The 21,388-nt window shown below is 39.2% G+C and overlaps 1 protein-coding gene across 1 annotated transcript; it reads right to left on the bottom strand.

Annotated features, from left to right (window-relative positions):
• Positions 1–1,758: 1,758 nt before the first annotated feature.
• On the bottom strand, positions 1,759–20,146 carry gapdhs (glyceraldehyde-3-phosphate dehydrogenase, spermatogenic). The gene is made up of 11 exons (XM_028469996.1): positions 20,049–20,146; positions 10,034–10,096; positions 8,128–8,224; positions 5,458–5,564; positions 5,224–5,314; positions 5,028–5,146; positions 4,845–4,926; positions 4,612–4,763; positions 3,112–3,274; positions 2,934–3,031; positions 1,759–2,178 (listed from the first exon to the last, which is right to left on the bottom strand). The coding sequence occupies exons 2-11, from the start codon at positions 10,060–10,062 to the stop codon at positions 2,109–2,111; spliced, it is 1,008 nt and encodes a 335-aa protein (XP_028325797.1). The 5' UTR covers positions 10,063–10,096; positions 20,049–20,146; the 3' UTR covers positions 1,759–2,108.
• Positions 20,147–21,388: the final 1,242 nt, after the last annotated feature.

Below are 21,388 nucleotides of genomic sequence, written 5' to 3'. Positions count from 1 at the left end.
GTCCACTTGCTGGGGCATGTGTGCGGGTGTACGTTCCGGGCTATCCAGGGCCGCGTTCTTTCCCTTTGGCCTTTAGTTGCACTGCTTTGGACAGTATAAGGGCTGCGGCTCGGGGTCTTCATAGTGTCTGAGCAGTGGCCTGTTCTTCCTCTGATACTCTACTTATATCACTACACTGACAGTAGTTTTCAGTCTGAGCAGCATTACATTATACCAATGGTGTAACTAAAAATGGCTTTGCTCTTCTTTTTTGTTGCCCTTCCAAACTCCCTTTCCCTTGTTCCCCCCACCCTCACTCGGGTGTAACACTGGACTGCCCTCCCTTTCTGTATGTTTTTCCACCAAGGATTGCACTTCTTATAGCGTTAACCTTAGACGACATCAAGACATGGAAAGAAAAAAAACAAAGTAAAAAAATGTAAAGTTTCGGGCTCACATTTATTAATTAAACCTGTCTTTTGGAGCTAAACCTGGTGTGCGGACTCACTTTTGCTACCTTTGTTATCATTTTTCCAGTTCAACACCCAGTCATCCTCTGGGATATGCATGCCTATGAACTTTTCATCATTAAAAAACAATACAAATCAAGTCCATTTACCAGATATAGAAAGATAAGCATTATAGGCCACTGTATATTTATTTTATGTGCTGGGTTACTCACCCACACGCTCTCTATATATTTATGTACAGTATAAATAGTAAATGTACAAAGAACAGCTGGTATGTGGGCCAGAATGCTGTGTTGATGCCTAGGTATAAACTTAATTCCACATTGCAGATATATTATTTCCATCCCATTGGGACCAAAATGAGAAAGGTTTCTCATTATTAGGTCCTTTCTAGCAGTATTATACATAGTATCACAAATGTCACATAATTTCAAACTCATTACCATGCTTCATAGACCTGTGTGTCCACAGTCATGTGATACTGTGGACTCAATCAATATTTGTCTTGATATTTTCAACACTACAATGTGTCTATGCTTATGACAATATAGGGCCCACGTGGCACAAACTCAAGTCCAGACACTTCCTAATCCATAGACCACCTTTAACATTTACTGTACAACTATAATTTAGTTTTGAATGCAGATATAGTTTAAGGCATGTTGTTCCTCAATATTAAACACTAAGTCATTGGACCAGTAACTAGTTGTAGGTTTCTTCAGGTGTTTTCCCTATACTTTATTCTATGGTTTGGCACTGTCCAAGAAATTGTATATTATTCTTAAGGGGTGAGGAGGTAAAAAGTAACACAAATGTGGAGTAAATTACATGCAAAAAAAAGCAAATCTGACAATCTGAGGTCTTCAAAACAATCAGCAGGTTACACTGAGGTTTCCTGTATCAAAATGACATGAGAAATGCAATGACTTACAGTCTGTTAACCAACACTCAAGACCTTTTTTTTTTTTTAAAAAAAATGGATGTTTTCACTGCAAATATTTGGGTATTTTTTCTTAGCTCATTAGCTTGACTGGAGTCTCCTATCCTCTCATCACAGTGGATGTGTTGGCACACACACTTGATCAGGTGGTGGAGAGGAATCACTTATATTGTGGTGTAATCACATGTGTTGGCCTAAAATGCTTACAAATGATTCATATTTACTCATCCACGACTACCTCATTTATTAAGCAGGTTGTAGAAGATAAATGATGGATTCCTTCCATTACTAACAAAACTGCGCTGTAAATATGTGAAAACACACAAATCACATCAGGAGGGTTTTTTCAACTTTTATTTCTTTGTCTTGTTACTCCTTAACGGAGGTACAGTAGTTCTGCTAGTCACCTTCCTCTTTCCACTCACAATTAAGCATTTAAAACACACCAACAAGGAGATAGATACATTAGTTACTGAGTCATAACGACACACCTAAAGTGGAAGTGGGGAGAGGGGGCACACGGACACAAATACTTTCATCAGCCCCGGCATTAAGGAAAAAAACAGACCAACTTAAAACACTTAAACACAGTGCTGCTGCCTACGAACACTTGTGAGGCTATGACTTGGCTATGAGTGGGATGTGTGTAAAACAAAGAGGGCTGAAAGAGAGGAGGTGGTCAGGGGTGGTCCCTGACTTCCATACAAGGAAGGAAGCCTTTACTCCCTGGAGTGCATGTAGAGGAGCAGGTCTGCGACGCGGTGGCTGTAGCCAAACTCATTGTCATACCTAGACAGAAAAACATGGTAAGATAAGTTGAAATATAATGACAATGGCCCATTTATCAACTGTTTGTACATTCAAATCTGAGCGTACAACGGTGCGTTCGACCAAATTTTCGCAAAACATACGCTACGATAAGTGAGTAAGAGGGTGCATGGCTTGTGCTCGCCAGCCTGACTCGTCCACTTTTTCTTGACCACAATGTGAAGTATTGTCTTAATCAAATAGCAGGGATCTGCAATTTTAGGCTGTGGAGGAGTAACATTTCCTCTAAACCATCATTAGTCATTGGTTAAGTTAGTTATTGAGAATTTAATGCAAACCTTAGCCTGAGTGTGATCAGAAACACTGTTAACTTCCTCAGTTATTCTCTTCCACAGAACGTTTAAAATCAGCTCCTTTAATTCCAGTTTTCACACAAACAAAAAGAACATCTTAGTTTTTCTTCACCTCAGCTATGACAATGCTGATTTTCATCTCGTAAATGTTTATTTCTTTGTCAGTGTTTGACTTCAGTGGGTGGGACCTTTGAACCTGGAATATTTGAGGGCGTAACATGTTAATGACGATGGAACTCAGCCGCAGCATTTATCAAGACCCGGTCATTCCTATGCTGGGATTGGTCAGATACGAAAGTCTTACGTTGGTTCTGTGGTATGACCAAATGATCAATCAAGATTTACACCTGTTCTCACGCAAGGTTGATAAATGAAAGCCATTGTGTTTGTTTTGTATGTGAGGCTACATTTTTGAAAACTCACCAAGTAATGAGTTTGACAAAGTTGTCATTGAGGGAGATGCCTGCACCAGCATCAAAGATGGAGGAGTGGGTGTCACCGATGAAGTCAGAGGACACCACCTGCACAGCACATGTCACTCACTGTTAGCATCTTTGACAACACATTACTGTAAGTCATGCAGTCTGCTGTTGTTAAATACCTGGTCCTCAGTGTAGCCCAGGATTCCCTTCATGGGCCCTTGTGCAGCCTTCTTCACAGCCTCCTTAATGGCAGCATAGGATGCAGGCTTGGAAAGGCGGCATGTCAAGTCCACCACTGATACATCAGCCACTGGCACCCTGAACGCCATCCCTGTCAGCTTACTGTGAACCAACAGCAAAGATCACAAACCTTTCTCCATTTTTACACAATCATGTTTCAAAGCTCTCTTTACCCTTGGAGCATGTTTGGGACCAAAAGTGACATTTTGGTTGTTTTTGATTTGTTTGGCTCTAAATACTCTGGTCATTTTAAAGGCTAGTTGTATGATATTTTATCACTATTGTTTTTTCATTTTTATTTGCTTAATTTCAAAGTCCTGTGTATTGGAAGTGTATATAGAAGGAGATATGCGTCATACTGACACTTTGTAACCTTGTGACCAAATTGCTCCCATTGTAACCACTTATTTTTCATATACTGTAATCATGACATATCATAATGCTTTTTCCAGATAATACCCATTAGATCAAAGCCTCTACCTTCAAAATAAAGGGAAAATATGTTTTAGGTGTAATGACCCCCTAACAACCAGAGAACATTGCATAAAGTTTTAGGGAAATTTCAGTGAAGGCCTGGATTTGTCATCTTGCAAAATATACGAGGTGTACAAGTGTATTTTTTTCTTTAAAACTGTCCTTGTGCCAAAAATAATGATGCATTAAAATCTATTCGGCAATCAATTAATGACATGGTCATGGCTATAATATTTTCATCAAAAATAGTTTTTCCTGCTGATAAAAAAGTCCATACAAACATAAAAAGGGTTTGAAAAAATCCGTGTATCATTCGTTGTTCATTATGTAACAAAAAAAAAACACTCATTATTTGATATTTGTTTCCAAAACCAAAATGAAAAAACCGAAAATGCCTTGTTTTTCAAATTCAAGCTCTTTTGCTTCGGTACAGAAAACAAAAAACGGAAAACTGACACCTTTATTCGTTTTCTCCATTACCGATTGGCCAAAGTACGTGACCCGGAAGTGAAGCGTTACACATTCCGAGATATCTTTAGCTTTGCAACACTTAGGAGTCTCTAAATCCTCCGAAATGTCTGTGAGGAGGTTCTGTGCCCAACACCAGCTAAAGCCAAAAGGACACATTTCGGATGCACAGTTGGAAGCAGCGATCTTGTCATGCCAAACTGCCGTTAGCATAGCCGTTAGCGTCAGATGAGCGTACGCTTCCGGGTTTGTTTTTCGTTCAAATAATGAGTGTTTTTTCATTCTTCATGTTTTTGTTACATAATGAAAAACGAATGAACGAATGATACACGGATTTGAAAATATAATACATTTTATATCTATGGATAGGTCTGAAGTAGTTACAATCATTTTTATTGCACTTTTATGAGAAAGTCGGTTGTACAAGTGTATGTAAATTTAAAGGAGTGCACAAGGGTTAAAAAAGAGAGGATGAGGAAGGGGCTGTGCCTCCTTACCCATTGAGTTCAGGGATGACTTTTCCCACTGCCTTTGCAGCCCCGGTGGAAGCAGGAATGATGTTTGCATGGGCACCACGGCCATCACGCCAAGCCTTGGCACTGGGACCATCCACAGTCTTCTGGGTGGCTGTGTATGCATGAACTGTTGTCTGCAGAGAGGAGACATATCTAATCAGTCAGCTTTAAAACAACAGCTGCAAAGCTCTGTGAACAGAGTGACAGTGACTAACCATGAGAGCCTCATTGATACCAAAGTTATCATGGATGACTTTGGCCAGAGGAGCCAGGCAGTTGGTGGTGCAGGAGGCGTTACTGCTCATGAAAAAGCAACATGTACATGAAAAGTCATGTATGTAGATGACATATATTTGTAGAAAATATCACAACAGTGTGCAGAGGAAAAAATCTGCTACCTGACGATGGTCATGGAGGAAGGGTCGTATTTGTCCTCGTTGACTCCCATGACAAACATTGGAGCATCGGGTGAGGGCGCGGACACAACCACACGCTCCGCACCGCCCTTTATGTGAGCCTGATGGAGAAGTGTCAGACTGTCACTGCCATGTTTGTGTGTATTTGTCTTTAAACTGGTTTTGTTTTTGTACTTACAGAGGCCTTCTCCACACTGAGGAAGACTCCAGTGGACTCAACAACATATTTGGCTCCAGAAATGCCCCAGGGAATTTCAGCTGGTTTCATACTAGACATCAACATAAAACCACGTCACTCAAGTCGTGTAGTCGTACTTGTTACATTACAGCGTTGTATCAGTCTCATTGAATTCATTCTAATGTCAGCAAAAAGACAGCAAACATAATGCCTCATTGCTTAATCAATGCTCACCATTGGAATACAGAAATGGCGTTGCCATCGACAATTAGTTTGCCATCTTCTTGTGAAACTTCACCATGGTAACGGCCATGAGTAGAGTCATACTTGAACATGTAGACCTGGGAAAATGAAGGTGGTGAAAGGGGTTATGGGACATGAGTAGTTTGAGAAGCTTCACATATTTAGTCTTATGGTCCATTTTAAGACTCCAATTAAGCTAGCAGAGCTACATGTGTTCGGACCGTGGAAGGAGATTGTAAGTGTAGCCTCAAAGTACAATTATGTGCATTTGCCAGTGGTCCGTCAGGTGACATGCTCAGTAATACTAAACTTTTCTTTTTCAATAGTAGAACTAGAGGTTCATTTAATAAATACAATAGTTAATTTAAAGATCATTTAGTTACAGCTTTATTAATAATAATGTTGAAGGTGTAAAGTTCAAAGGTCCCTCCTGTGGTCTCCTTCTCTTCAGTGAGTGAATCTCCTCTGCTTGCACAGACTGAGGCTGCTTTCACACTGGTCTGAATGGGTGGACGTCTATGTGAATATATGCTTAAGGGTGTCACCTTAGCGATTTACTTGCGATTAATTAATTACAGGTAAAAAGCACTAAAAAAAACTAATCGTGTTAATCGCTTCTTTTTTTGCAGCACAAATAGCAAGGAACCTTTCTCCATTGCACGCGTTCCCACTATACCCATAATACTAATACACCGCCTACAACGGTAGAAGCCGAGGAGTCTTCGAGTGCCTTCATTTTAGTTTATAAAAACACCGGATGGAAAACTAAAGCTCAGTTGTGTGAAAATTGTGCAAGAAAGAGTTTGTGAATCACTGGAGGTCTTCTAGCCTCCGGCGGAGCTCAATGCTAACTATGTAGCAGCTAGCACGGACAGCGGTCCTTTGGACAACACACTAGACCGAGCAGAGAGAGTGGCCCATATAATATACACTGGAATAAATTACAGGGTTCAGAGCCAAAATTAATAAATCCACGAGTCCACTAATTTACAGCACTGTGATTGATTAGTCTGTTTTAGTTATTTTACATTATCTGAAGGAGAGAAAAAGCAAACAGTTCGGTGTTCATGAATTGTATTGCTCAGAAAATTGTTCTTACTGTTTATGATGTGCTAACTTATATCACTACATATGGACCTGATGTTTTATTTCATTTCTATTTTCTGTTATTTAGATATTGACAAAAGTAAATTTCCCCTGATGGTCTAAACTAAAGGTGTCAGCAGGCCTTGGGTCTAGTCTCACATACAGAGGAATGGAAATGGTTCAAGTCTGTTGAAAACAATAAATGACTTTATAAAGCCACTTTGTTTTTGATCTACCACAAAATGTAGTTGAAATGTAAATACCTCAATTTGAGGGTATTTCTCAGCAATTTTAGGTGAGATTAAAAAGAGATTAACTAGATTATATTAATCACAGAGCATAAATAATTAATCACACAATATTTTCAATCTATTGACAGCACTATATATCCTATCTGTTAATTTCAGAAATTAGAAATACGTGTTGGCAATATTGGCACATTGGATATCGTCAAAAAGCTAATATAAAAAATCCTCACAAAAAACAACAAAATTACACCGAATGATGAGAAACTACAGAACATGACACAAAAACCCAGACAAAAACCTTAATGCTCACAATATTCTAAATGCTGACATGAATGCTGATTTAAAAAGAAAGTTGCCCATTCCTGATCTAGATAGCAAAGATTTTCATTAAAAAAACAACAAATATCTCACAGTTGGGTGTTTTCATGGCCATGGGATCATAGGGGCTATGAATGAGGTGGAATAGCCAAAAATTATATGAAGTATTGTTAAGTGAGACATTGCTGTTCAGAGACATGATAAATACTGGTAGTTTGTATTAAAATCCTGACTGTATTCTGCTGGGCAGCACAGACTTATTCCTGGTTTTATGAGATGTCACTCAGAGAAGGAAGCTCTGGTTTTACTCCAGTTTGTCATGTATTTTGTGCCAGTCAGACTTCTTTGATTAGAACAGGTGTGTCATACTCTTTTTTTAGGGGTCCCTTTCAGTGGACTTTGATCTTAGGAGGGCCGAACCCCTAAAGCAATGATGAATAAATAAATAAAAACTTGAAACTTGTGTCTTTGTTTTAGTTTAAAGAAGTATTCAAACATTATTTTGGTGTTGACATTAATTTACCTAGGCTTTTGCAACACATTATTAAAAGAATAACTAAGATTTTATTTTATTTTGCCTCAGTTTATTCACACAAGCATTAACTGATAGACCACAGATGGTCTTTACTTCATTTATTTAACTAGGCAAAAAAGATGAACAACAGAGTCTTATTTACAGCAAAAACATTGTGTGTACCCCTACTCTCACTGAAACATAGCGCTCCCCTGTGGTCAAATATGGAACTAATGTGTAGTAAAAGATGGTTATATTAGACCAGGTTCTCTATCAGTGGTGGTCAAGTTGCCCTTCTCATATCAGGCAAATTCACCCGGCGAGCCACGTTGGACCCTCTGAGGGGCTGGTTGTAGCACGCGGGCCGCTTATTTAGCATCAAGGAATACTTTCAATTAGATTTTAGATTTGACTATTGAGTATTCCTGGTTAGAATTGAAGTTTTCATTGGTTGAAGTTAAATATTGTGAAAACTTTACAGGTTGGCAGGCTCACCATGTACTGCAGGTCAATGAAGGGGTCATTGACGGCCACAACTTTGATGCCTTTCTGAAGGCAGGCCCTCAGGACCAGGCGACCGATACGGCCAAATCTGTATGGACAGAGAAGAGAAAAATGATTAGCAGCTGCAAGTGGAATATCATTGAAAAGATCCTGAACATGGATGATAACACAGGATAATAGTAAACAGATTGAAACAGGTAAAGGTTAACAGAGTACATGTATGAGGTGGTGCTGTGAGCAGAATCCTGATCATAAAACATAATCATTCACACTTTAAAGAGTTGGAGGAAATGTCTATGTCCTAAATAACGGTGAAATGGGTCCAAATGTATGGAACCAAATAGGTCTGTACAATGAAATGATAACTATATATCGCTATAAAGATGTAATCAATATCAATAGAAAATATGTGTGATAGAATGTTCAATCCCTGACTCAGACTGGGGGATGCAGGCAAATGAATGACTTGAGTTTCTCCAAAGTAGCTGTTTACATTAGTGGTTTCATGTTTCACCACCTAAAATGATGGCCCAAGCAAACGCCGCGGCCAGTGTGCGCTGCTGCTGCTGCTCCCCCTCCCGCGGCTTTCTCACGCACACACAGCTCTACTTTGTTCATCACAGCCTACCTGAAGCTGCTGTGCACCAGTAAATCATGGAATACTTCTTGGTTAAATACCAGACACCTAACTAAGAGAACCAGTGCAACATCCTCCACCAGATCAACCCAAAGTTCCCGCAAACACGTTGACAGAGATGCACGCTGCCAGCAACAATTATGAACTGGAAACTCCAAAAAGCATGCTAAGCTAAGCTAACCCACCGACACATAAGAGTTAATGCTAACCTCTTCAAAAAAGGAAGAGACCAAGTTATACGTACAGGGCTTATTGTCATCAAACCACAAAGAGCCACTGATTTTCTTATGGTCAGATTTAACACATGTATAGAAGGATAAAAGCTAACATGTCACACGTGTGAAATAAATGTTTAGCCTAAAACTAACGTCACAATTCATCCGTCCCAACTTGTGAAACACAATATTTTTTATTATATTTTCCGTGTTCACAAACATAGCTGGTCCCATTAGTCAGTAATGTAACTATTGTGATTATTACACTATAACATACTGTTAGTACTGCTCTCAGTATATTAATGATTAAATCATCAAGTCTGATCAAGTTTAATTAGAGGAAATCAGAGATATATTTCTCAACCATAACTTTATATAACTCATTAACAGATATAAAATAAATAAGTTTCAGCAGGAGTGGTTTATATTAAACAGTAAAAACACTATTAGTTATTTTTCCTTTCTGTATGCTTTTTTAAAAAAAAAAAAAAAAAAAAAAAAATTCATTATAAATTAGGAAATAAATGCCAAAATTGCCCTCATAATGTTTTCTTAATACATACTCTGCTGTTCCTTTCATGTCAGGTGTTAGTTCTGTTATTATTTACAAACTTCTGGTCTTTATTTTGAATAGGTAAAAAAATAAAATAAAACAAAAAAAAAATCAATAATTAGATATAGAGATATAAATAATAGATATAAAACACTTATATCGGGGCGGTGTTTAGCTCAGTGGGTAGAGCGCCCGCCCCATGTACAGAGGCTATAGTTCCTCACCTGCAGCGGGTCCAGGTTCGATTCCCGGCCTGGGACCCTTTCCTGCATGTCATTCCCTGCTCTCTCTAACCCCCTTCCTGTCTAGCAACTGTCATATAAAGGCCACTAGAGCCAAAAAAAAAACACTTATATCGTGATACACTTTTCAGACATATCACCCAGCCCTAGACACAACCTGGTTTTTGTTGAAAAATCATGATGAAATGCACAATCAGGATCTGATCCAGATAAAACTCTGATTAAATCCTTCTTAAAAATACAAGCTTACCCATTGATTCCAACACAGAGATCTGACATGACTGCTGCGGTTTAGGGTGTGTGGAGTTGATACCTGGAAAAAACAAAAAAAAAAACCATATTAAGGAATGCATTTAAAAGTAATCAACACTAGGGTGCAATCATGCATGAGTACCAGTCACAGACACAGCTATTGTAGGTCTACAGCATAAATCTACAGCAATACGTTTTTAACAAGTAGAATAAGACCGTTTAATGGGCCTGCAGTCACAAACTGTCACACTGTGACAGTCACAGACTGTGAATGACCCACTAGTAAAAACCGTCCCTGGATGTACCACATACTTTGAAAAATACCTAATCATCTTTTTGTCGCATACTGAGCTCCATTTTGCTCGCCTCATTGCTGCAGAGGGGCCACCTGTTGCACGTGTTGACACGCCTCCATGAGTTGATTGACATAAGTGTTTCATTCTAAAAAATTAACCGTTGGTATTAATCACTCATCTATTGTCTTAATTCAGGGTTACAGGGGTCCGCTGGTGGCTATCTCCGGCTCACATTGGGCACTAAGTGGGGGTACACCATGGACAGGGCGCCAGTCCATTGCAGAGCAACATACAGACAGACAACCACTCACACCTAGGGGTAGCTTAGAGACTCCAATCCACCTAACAGTCATGTTTTGGATTGTGGGAGGAAGGAGAACATGCAAACTCCACACATAAAGGACCCAAATGTCCACCCCAGTGTTTGATCCCATCGCTGTGGGGCAGACATGCTAACCACTAAGCCAAACACAAGGCCTGAGGTCCAATTCGGGACCTTTAAAGTATTACATTTGGCCCGCAGGAGAATAGAAAAATCACAGATAAAAAAATGAAAATGACCAAATGATGAACTTGTTAATACCTCTGCCCTATGCAAATACACAAATTCAACGCAACTCCACAATATTTGCCAGGGCTCACAGTTTAATCTTAAACTGTTGAAAGAACTGCAGTTGTCCTGAAATTATTCTGAAAAAAAAAAAACTGAAAAATGAAAGACATTTAAGTGAAGTTCCTGCAGCGACTGATAACGTATTGCTTTGATATATTCTCTGCTTTACATACTTTACATATAATGAATACGTGGAAGTGCAAACTAGGAAACATTCATGTTGATTATACTCCTTTTGACCTCAAACTGGTCTGTATTTGGCCGCTGACCTAAGTTAAGTTGACACTCCTGGTCGAAACTTAAGAATGTGGCCAGTGTTCATTAACACTACAGAACCAAAACATAAAGTGTTAACACTATAATACTATAAGCAAACAAGTGCACATTTCACTAGTGGACGTGTATGTATGAGGGAGTGACTGTTAAACATCAGCAGGCTAACAGAAGTGGCAGGTAGATTCAAGCAGGGACATGCTTGTAAAACAATGCATTAGGTGGGAGCAGCAACAGGTATGCAGCGCTGCAAACAGAACAGGCAGCTCAGAGCAGAGGGAGTCTGGCTTCGACCCAACTATTGAAGCTGCTTCTGCTCATCTATGGCATCTTTCCTGTTACTCCATTAATATCTTATGGCTTTATCACAGGTTTTCACTTTCATTTACTATTTTGGTCCCTCACTCTGCTTTCTAGCTGAATTAAACTTCCTAGTTTCCTCATTTATTTTGAATATTTCATCACAGCTCAAAGTCCTGCGATGGTGTTACATTGTTTTACAAAGTCACAGATTACCAAGGAGTAGCAAAATATTCCATTTCTCTGAGTTTTCCCTCAGCTGAGCTGCCAAGAGTTGGGGGGCGGGGCTAAACTACCGGTCTGTGTGTGAGAGAGCTGCTGCGCCTCAGATGTGAAGGAAAATAGTATCCCTGAAACATAGATTAATCATTGTTTACATATTAACCAATAATTAATCTGTGAAATGCTAATATCAGCCTGATGGATCAGCCCAATGATTAATCGGTCAGGCTCTAATAGACAGATAAAGTTAGATAAAGCTAAAATCATCTCTCATTTGTACATCATCCCAAACAACCATTTCAGGAGTAAAACATTTATCACAATGTTGGCATCTTCATGAGTCACTGTCTGTAAAGGAAAAGCAGCCATTTTCTTGAGTACAGTGAACGTCCACAGAACAAGGTCACCCTAGAGGAGTGAGATGTGTATACAGTCTGACTGCTGTTCTCATGTTTCCAGGCCACCTACTAAGCATTCACTGAACCCTGCAGTCATCAGTTTCACAAACGGTCCCTGGCTTTCACTCTGTGCTTCAGTCTCATTGTTCCCCTCTCACAGCAGTTACCCTTGGTTTCCAAAACAAAATGGCTGACAAATGACCCTAGTTTAAAAATGGTGAATGCTTCAGCACTTCCAACTGATGCTAACTATAAAATGAAGCAGCAGAAGAGAAATGTCAGTATTTGTTTCTAATGAGACCAGTAGTGACAGTAGGTGTAACACCAGATTTCAATTTGATGCTTAACTTTTCTGCTGTGTAACTGCAGCGTAATTTGCAGTCCGGCAATCCCCACCGCCTCCATCTGTGATGTGTATCTGTTACAGCAAGAACTCATGCGATCCTGTTAATTCATGCGTAATGGCACAATATAGTGAGTTGTAGTTAATACAAAGAGAACCACAAAGCCATACAAACAGTTCATACAGTTCTACAGCTGCTCCTCAGCAGTAAAATCAAACTTTATAGGGTCCTAAAATTGGCACATTGACTTTAATGGAAACGTATCAGCTCAGTTGCTGTTCCGCAGCAGACACGCATCCGGTGGAAATTGGGGGTACGGGTCTGTTGTGTGTTTTTAGCCCTGTGTGGGTCCTCTTTGATTGATTTACTGCCGTAGTATTTAGTTTCTAGTTGTTACGAATCTTTGTTGATACTTTTGTGTTGTGCAGTTTGCATTAAACTTTGTTACATTTAAGCTGAAAGTATTTACAAATGGCTTTGTTTCCAGCTGTCATTGTCTTACTGCACAGAAGCTCCGTGCAGGCGTGTGCATGTGAGCGTGCAACAGCACGGCAGGTTCCACATTCATCTAAGCAAAATATTTTAGAAAAATGTGTAAAAGTAACTTCAGTACTGAATGAAAAATATAATTGCTCCTTAATTTATTCACTTTAACCCTAATATACTGTACATTATTCTCACCAGTTTAGCTGCAAAGTACATCGTAGAAAGTATTATTTCACTATTTCTCACTTTCTGATGAGAAAGATAGACCAAATAAATGTACACAAAAGCATCTCCAAAACACATCCAGGCAGAAGGTTTTTGTGTTTTTGTACTCCTCTGCTTTGTTTCTTGATAACAATCAACCCTGATCTGGAATGCGCTCCACGCTCACACAGACATGCCATGGCATACAGAAGAAGTATTGTGAAGAGTAAAGTAGCGGTAACATGTTTGTAACTGCAGCCTGAAATCTGCTGACACTCATTAAAGCAATCAAACAAGCAGAAGTTGGACCTTCAGGCAATATGTTACAACTTTCTGTGCTGCTAACCATAAAACAAATTCAACTTTCACTGTAGGAAGGCTTGGATTCAGTAACCAATACATGGAACCATAAACACTAATGGGAGTGCATACATCATTTATTGAAAATCACTAAGTGCAAGTACCAGCACACACAGGCTGTACTTTATATTCAGAAACATTTGTCTCTGATTATCTACTCACTAGGGCTGTAGTCAACCAAGGAAATGCTTGGTCGACCAAGACTATGGCATACGTTGTGATTAGTTGACCAAAAAAAAAAAAAAAAATTAAAAAAAAAAAGGTTCCGTGCTGCAGCAGTCAGTGCACTGTCCTCTGAGCGGAGCAGGGGGACATAATTAAGACAAGCTTTAAGCATCCACTGTTGAATCAATTATTTTTCTTTACAAGAACATGAATTATCCTTAAATTTGATATGTGGATTATGTAAATGGAGCCATCTCCATAGCGCGCCCTGCGCACCTGTGTGTTTGACGTGCACTTGTTTCCCTGTGCACTGATCTGATGATGACATTAACATTGCATGTTACGTGTTAATAAAAGCAGGCTTACCACTAAAACAAATGTAAATATGTTATTTGTATGAGAAAAAAATAGGTTTTAATTGTAGGTTTCGGGTCGGGCACGGATATAAATACCTAATGTCTGGTTTCAGTTTTGAAGCTTGAATAAGGTTCATATCATAAATGGTCTGTGTTTAACCACCAAAAACCAAAACGTCCCACGTCCTCCTCTGCACCTGCTCATTAATTCTCCGGCTCCACTGCACAAAAATTTTGAGACAAACGCGACAATGCGCACGCGGGTCAGATTAGAGCCATAAACCAGTCACACTGGAGTCTGATACAAGTCACATTTTAAATGGTAATGTGAATTTAAGGGATGAACAAAAAAATCCGAAATGAGCATTAAGGCCGCTTTGGAGAAGATGCGCTTTGGCCTGATTTTGTTTCCACACACCAGTGGCCATGTAGAGTCACACTTGCTTCGGTCTTGAATGTAATCCTTCATTCCGTCGAAACTGGATCCTCTTTGCACAGCATGATGAGTGTGCGGATGAGAGTCAGGTTGATGCTACCGTCTGCTATGCATGTGGACTGAGCACATGCATAGCAGCGGCAAGAGTTAACAGGCAAAAAAGCCCATCAACTTACAAAACATATCAGTAGACTACATTATTAAAATCGCACAAATGGTAATTTCATTATTTTGTAAATAATGAACAACTTTTAATGCTGAAATTGAAAGTCAAAGTCCCTGCATATTAATTAAGTCTGGTCGACTAATGAAAATCTTGGTCGACCACAACAGCATCAACCAATTAGTCGACTAAACGACTAAAGCTGGCAGCCCTACTACTCACCATACAACATAATCATTACATTCAACCCCCTCCATCTATTTCAAACACACACAGACACCCCTGTCCCAGTAGTGACCCACTTTACACTCGCAGTAGGGGGGTAACCCGGGTGGTGTATACCAGTCTCAGTGTTAGTGTGCTCACTAGCAAAGAGCACACTGTGGGAAACTAGCGTCCCAGAGAAGAACAAAGAAAACTAGTTTCCACTGAAGTTCTCAAACTGTGTGAAGAAATCATTCAGTTATGTAGTAAATGAACAAATACCTTTTTCACTGCATTGTGTCACATTAATACACTGTAGTGTGTGGACAGTGTGTGAGTTTACTATGATTCCTTATATGGACCTGAGATCAGAGAGGAAGCAAAGCAAGTGCACACCAGGCTTTGAGATGAACCTATGACATATCTAAGGCTAGGGTTTTCTGTGATCACAGAAAGCAGGCAGAAAATATGGAATTCACTTCCTAAAATAGAAAGTGAAGTAGAAATTGTGATATGACACTGACAATATCACACATTTATACATACTTTTTCTTCGTTAATGAGTTGTTAGAGAGCTGAAAATGACAATCATCCTGCAAAATCTGATGTAGTATTACACCATACAACAGATTCCACCTTCTGAAATGTAAATAGCTTAATGACACAGATTAAACCCTTACCGACATGTTTTGGGACCATATCACACATTTCCACCATATTTTTTCTAATGCCATCAAAAGAGTGGTTTGATGTCTAGCTTTAGCGAATGGATGTCCAATCTCACATGATCTCATTGTGTGTTTGTTTTGACATGTATCTGCTGGGTATAAATATGAAATTAACAACAATAGTTAACTTCATTAACGTTATTAAGCCTGTTTAGCATGATTTCAGGAAGTTTGAGTTCATGACAATACCAATATACTGTTTTGCTAGGTTTTCCAATGTTTGATCAGTAAGTGAATGAACTCAGTGACTCCACTCTGGCATTTCCTGCAAACCGCTCTCAGCTCGGCTTCACAATCTGCACGCTGGTTTAAAAACGTCCTGTCTATTCAAACTTCCTCTCAGCTCTTCTGTTCCTCTTTCACGCCCTCTTTCTCTCTGGTGTTTTTCCACTGCTGAAGGCTGATTGGCTGGAAGCCAGACAGACCATCTAATTGGGTAATGATTCCTCTGTCTGTCAAATCCTTAGTGTGAAAACTGCACAAAATCAGAGTCAGTAATATTTTGTAACTTAGGGAAACTTACTTTCATGTAATCATATTCACTATTTTGTGGGAAAGCCGTTCACTTTTTATAGACTCTTCAATCAAGCAGTGCCACTTTATTGCAGACAATGTGTCGGTTACATGTCCAACACGGTCACATCTCCTGTCAGACACATACACAAACACAATTGTCCCTAGGGGGTGTGTCCTATTCAGCAGACTCAACCCCTCTGAGCAAAAACTGACTGATCAGATGTCCTATTTTATCAGATCTGTCACCAGCAACAAAAAAAATCTAGATAATAAAAAAAAACAAAATGTGTATAAGCACTTACACAAAATGGAAAGATACTGAGGTACTTTTTATAACATACATACATTAACCCGCGGTTATTATTTAAATGTATGTTGTACCAAGCTGCACAGACGTCCAAAGAAATCCCATAATGCTGCTAAAAACCCTTAATAGCAGAAAGGTGATAGATGTATCTTTCCATAACCATGTTGGAAAAAATAAGCCATAGGCAACAGTAGGGAGTACTAATAGCAACAGGCTAACATTGTGCAATATAAACACTGCAAGAATCTGCAAATGCATTTAACCTATCAAGCACCAACACTTAGCTGATGAAAAAGGCCCAGTTCACTCTGCAGTAGGGGTGTAACAGTATCTATATTCATAGGCGTACAGCCTTTACCGTTCAGTGCACGCAGTCATACAACGAATACAAGAACAAGTCCTTGCTTCAATAAAGGGGGCAGTAAGGAGCCTAAAAGCTGCCAGCAACAGAAGTGGTCTTAAAAAAATGTTGTCAATAATATTGTTTATTGTCAATAATTAGTGGTAAAACCAAAGTGTTTCTACACACTGGACCCCCAGAAGGATTGATCAATTTCTCACTCGCCGCCTTCTCCGTTTTGTTTGTTGCCTGCTGGCGAGCGCCGTGTCATGTCACAGACAGCCGACAGAGTTGGCCGCAATTTCATATTTTCTAATTTAATATTAAAAGCGCTTTAATAAACACAGCCATATAAAGTCTGCCCTGCTTAAATCCAATGAGTTATTTCCTTGTATTGGTAAAGTCGATTAATTACCTTTTATAATTATTTAAGATCAAATAATGACATCTGGAAGGTTAACTTGTGGAGCACAGATCAATGTAGTTGGATCGTAGATATATAAATCAATTAATCAATCTCATGAATGAATCGCTATTCCCTTACTATTAGCCATACAGTCCTAACTCCTCAGTCTTACACATCCTCCACCATTACAGCCGAGTGTAAAGGATTGAACACTAATGCTAACATGAAACCTGCAGGATGTACTCTACGAATTGTGCTCGTTTCTAACCCTAAAGCCTCTATCGTTAGGTTTACACAAAGACAAAGTTTTCGTTTTCTGTTGAGACCAAAACAGCTTCCTAAAACCAACCCATATTCACAATATGGGTTGGGGTCTTCTCACATGCAGACAAGAGTTCTAGTTTGTGTTCAGTATGACAGTGAAGGATTGCACGTCCTTTGTGGTGCTTGTTAGCTTTAGATAATCTCATTGGCTAAAAGCTCCTGACTCAGCAAAAGAGCCACAAGTCGGAGAGACAGTTGTTGACACGAATATCTGACTTCCTTCTGACACAGCATTCGCAGAAACAAGGAATACAATAATGTATTTAGAAGTGTTAACATGAAAAAATAAATCATCCACTAAGGCCCAGGATCAAAATACAACAGCAATATATAATATTATTTAACAGTAATTCAACATACGTCATTGTTTTTTTATCCCTAGTTATAGATTATTGTGTAATTAATCAATCTATATTAAGATTGTTGACACCATTTAGATGACCATTTTCAAATTTAGATAGAGCATTGTGGAGGTTGGATTTTATTTTCCAAGCAGCAGCAAAGAAAAATGTGCATCTGAAAGCATGTTATTTTCTTGGAAGTGTCTATTAAAACGGAAACTTATCTATAGCCCCTGGGACTATGGGAATGTTTTTTACATAAGCAACGTAATGTGCCTGTTTTTTCACCGTGTCAGGATGGCAAAGTGGTCTAAGGTGCCTGACTCAAGGATTCTTCCTTCAGCTGCCGTTGGTTTGAGTCCCAGTTTTGTCATATATATTTTTTCATTTGAAGATTTTTAACACGGCAAATTCCACCTTTACAAATACATATATCAAAAAAATAAACATTTTAGGGTATTTCCTGGGTTAGGGTAGGTTTAGGGCTAAAATAAAAGGGTTAGCGGGGTAGCTAAAATAAATATGAGCTAAAATAAAACTGACAGTACTAAGTTTTATTTTCTTAGAGAGTCACTCAGCAGTCATTCTGTCACACTTGAATAAAACTAAATGTAATTGGATGTATCTTTCTTTTTGATGTGTGTGTAAATATATCTATGATGGGCTCTGTGATGATGATGATGATGTAAATGCATGCCTCTGTGTTGGTTGTAGATGATGGACCTGCAATGTGTACAGGGAGAGTCAGTCAGTGTAGGCTACAGAGAACAGAGATGAAGAACAGGATAAGCAGGTATAAGAAAGAGAATGGTATAAGATTGTGTTTTGTATTTAAGATTTTTCATCCGAGTTGTATGTGTGTGTATGTGTGTGTGTGTGTGTGTGTGTTCATTTTCATTTTATTTATGAGTTAAAGTTCACACTTTAGCAGCTGGTCAGCATCTGTACAGCAGCTCTGGGCCTATTTTGACCTTGAGCAGCCATGATAGTGACCTTCAACAGTCTTTCATCTGCAAAAACTAAGAAGGTTTAAGAGGATTTCATGTAAATTTAAATGAATAATAATTTGCAAGACTGAGCAGGTAAAATGATGTGGTTATACTGTAAGCTAGTTGCACTATTATTATTTTTAATGCACACATTTATCCAATGTGTCTATGTGGGCTGAAACTTGGTACCTTTACATCATAAAGTCCTTCCATTGAACATGTCAGTTGTTACACGTTTAACACGTAAGATAATAAATGAAGAGTGTCTCGTGACTGAAGGAGGGAGTGCAGGCCTGTGTGTGCAGACAAAATGCGGCACAATGATACGCCATTAATGCGCACGCAGCCTCCTGTCCTTGAAGAAAACCTCCCACAGGCTTTATCTGACCACAGGCTGTGACCTGATCCTGAAATACGAGCCTTTAAACATGTTACTGGTGGTATTTATGCTGCTTCTGTCTGTATCTGATGTGAATGTGTCGTTAAACACTGCATTAACACTGCGTCATACAGGAGAGAACCGCTTCATCCCTGCACTCTTTCATTCTCTTTGAAAGCTTCAAACACAAACCAGTGCAACACCTTCACTGTTTAATCCATAGCTTTATCACAATGTAAATATAAATTGATGTTTGAAGGTGGTAATTCACTGTGTAAAACGCACAGTACCGCGTTACGTAAGATGGAGACTATATAATCCACTTCCGCAGATGCAGCTCTGCCAATGTCACGTTATCCGCTTACAGCGAGCCACTTTAGCTCCAGACCAATGAATGAACCAACAGCTCAGTGCGGATGGACTAAACCCGTCGTGTTTGAACTAAAACACCGTCCTTACTCCAAAGCGTCTGAGTGCTTTGTAGTTTAACATGAATGATGCAACCATGAATGACTCGTTCAAACAGGTTATACGGGCCCAGCCCCTCCGACATGGATGCATCCCCCTCCCATCCTCCATTCCCTTTCTGTAGGACTAAAACACACCAGCATGTCCGATAAAAAAAAAATAAAAAACACTTTATAATACAGAAAACACACATACCGCTAAACCCTGACACTACCTGCTATGCTAACACTATGCTAGGTTATAGCTACATTAGTTTAAATACAAAGGCAAGTTAAAGTGAACTGCTTCAAACTGCCTACCATAGACTAATAACTTGTATTAAAGCTTGTTTTGAGTGTTTACAGCCCTCACAGGTGTATGTTTAAACCTTCTAATGTGTGCTAACTGTTCCTTACCTTTTGGCTGATGCTTCTTGAGTCAGTGTGCACAGATGACGCCCCCGCTTCCCGCTTTTATACCAGCCACGAGCCTGGGAGAGCCTGGTTGCCTTGGTGACGTGACGTCACCACATCCTTTACCAGCGGGATCCATTCGGTACGAGCGGCTAGTCACGAGCGCTCTGCGCTCCTGCTGCTGCCATAGTAACAGGAGCAAGGCAACACGAGCTCAAATTAATGTTTGATTCCCTAATAAATGTTATAGAAGGATTCAGTGAGTTTATGCAATGATCAGCAGTGAGAACATGACACAGAGAGGAAAGACAGGGTCCAATGATGATGATGATGAAACAAACGTCTCTTTCCCATCATGCACGTGAGCACACGCGCGTAGCATAGTGATGCATGTACGTGATGTCGAGACACGTTTCCCGAAGCACGTAGAGGGCAGTGAGTTTAAGATGCAGTCATTTGGTACAAGTATAGTCTTTAAAGGTGTCTCAATGAGCCACTCTCTAAGCCCTGCTCTGTGGAGCATTGATCAGTGAATGATGCAGTAACCACATCTGGTAGAGATGAACATTGTGGGTCCTCTCGGGATGCTGCTGCACTGTTACATAAGAAGGTATGGATGGTGACATGTGTGTCATTCTTATCGCTGTCATGATCCAAAATACATTTCATACTTATTTATATGTGTTGTAATTTTTCTGTCTCTTTATTATAGTTACCCTGACTAAAAACAAAGTTACGTGAAGGATGCGTGGAACATGGAAAATACCTGACATGTTGAAAGCGAGGACACGATGTTCTCATATACTCGCCCTATTGAGAAGGCAGTAGGGCTGCAATATTTTGCCTAAAAAAAATCTCAGATTTTTTAAAGAACAATTTGAGTTTCGTTTCGATTTTCAATTTTTTTTAAAAAAAATACACTTAAAAATTACTGCAGACATCAGATATATTGTCAAAAGTGCTACTTTATTGCTGTGATTGTCCTCAAGAGTTAAAATGCATAGAGCAATTCCAAAATAAAAAGTAAATGAGGCTTTCAAGCTTTAACCCAGGTTTAAGCAAAAGTGCAACAGCAACTTAACAGTAGCTTAAATTTTCTGATTAAGAAATCAGATAACTACATATTCTATAACACATAACATTACAATTAAATAATTAATAAACTCTTCCCTTAGCATCTCAGCATAGTGCAAATAAAAAATTAAACATGCCTGTGGCACACATATAGCCTACTCAAAGGGTAAACAAATGTAAACAAAGAGGGGGCTGGTTCACATCGGAACGCAAATAAGTCTGAAAAAAACTGTGTTGGAAATTTATTTATTTATTTTTCAATTAAAAAA

Source organism: Gouania willdenowi, chromosome 16 (assembly GCF_900634775.1).
Source record: "Gouania willdenowi chromosome 16, fGouWil2.1, whole genome shotgun sequence".
In the NCBI taxonomy this organism is placed as follows: Eukaryota; Metazoa; Chordata; class Actinopteri; order Blenniiformes; family Gobiesocidae; genus Gouania; species Gouania willdenowi.
Note: the sequence above shows the minus strand (reverse complement) of the source record. Positions and strands in the feature narration are given on the sequence as shown.

Bases quoted from the DNA above. Each gene is read 5' to 3' on its own strand.
- gapdhs (XM_028469996.1), bottom strand. From the start codon at position 10,062: ATGTCAGATCTCTGTGTTGGAATCAATGG. The intron at 5,315-5,457 runs GTGAGCATTGAT...GTTGATGTCTAG, and splicing joins GCCATTTCTGTATTCCAATG to TATGAAACCAGCTGAAATTC. The intron at 3,032-3,111 runs GTATTTAACAAC...TGTGCTGTGCAG, and splicing joins TGGGCTACACTGAGGACCAG to GTGGTGTCCTCTGACTTCAT.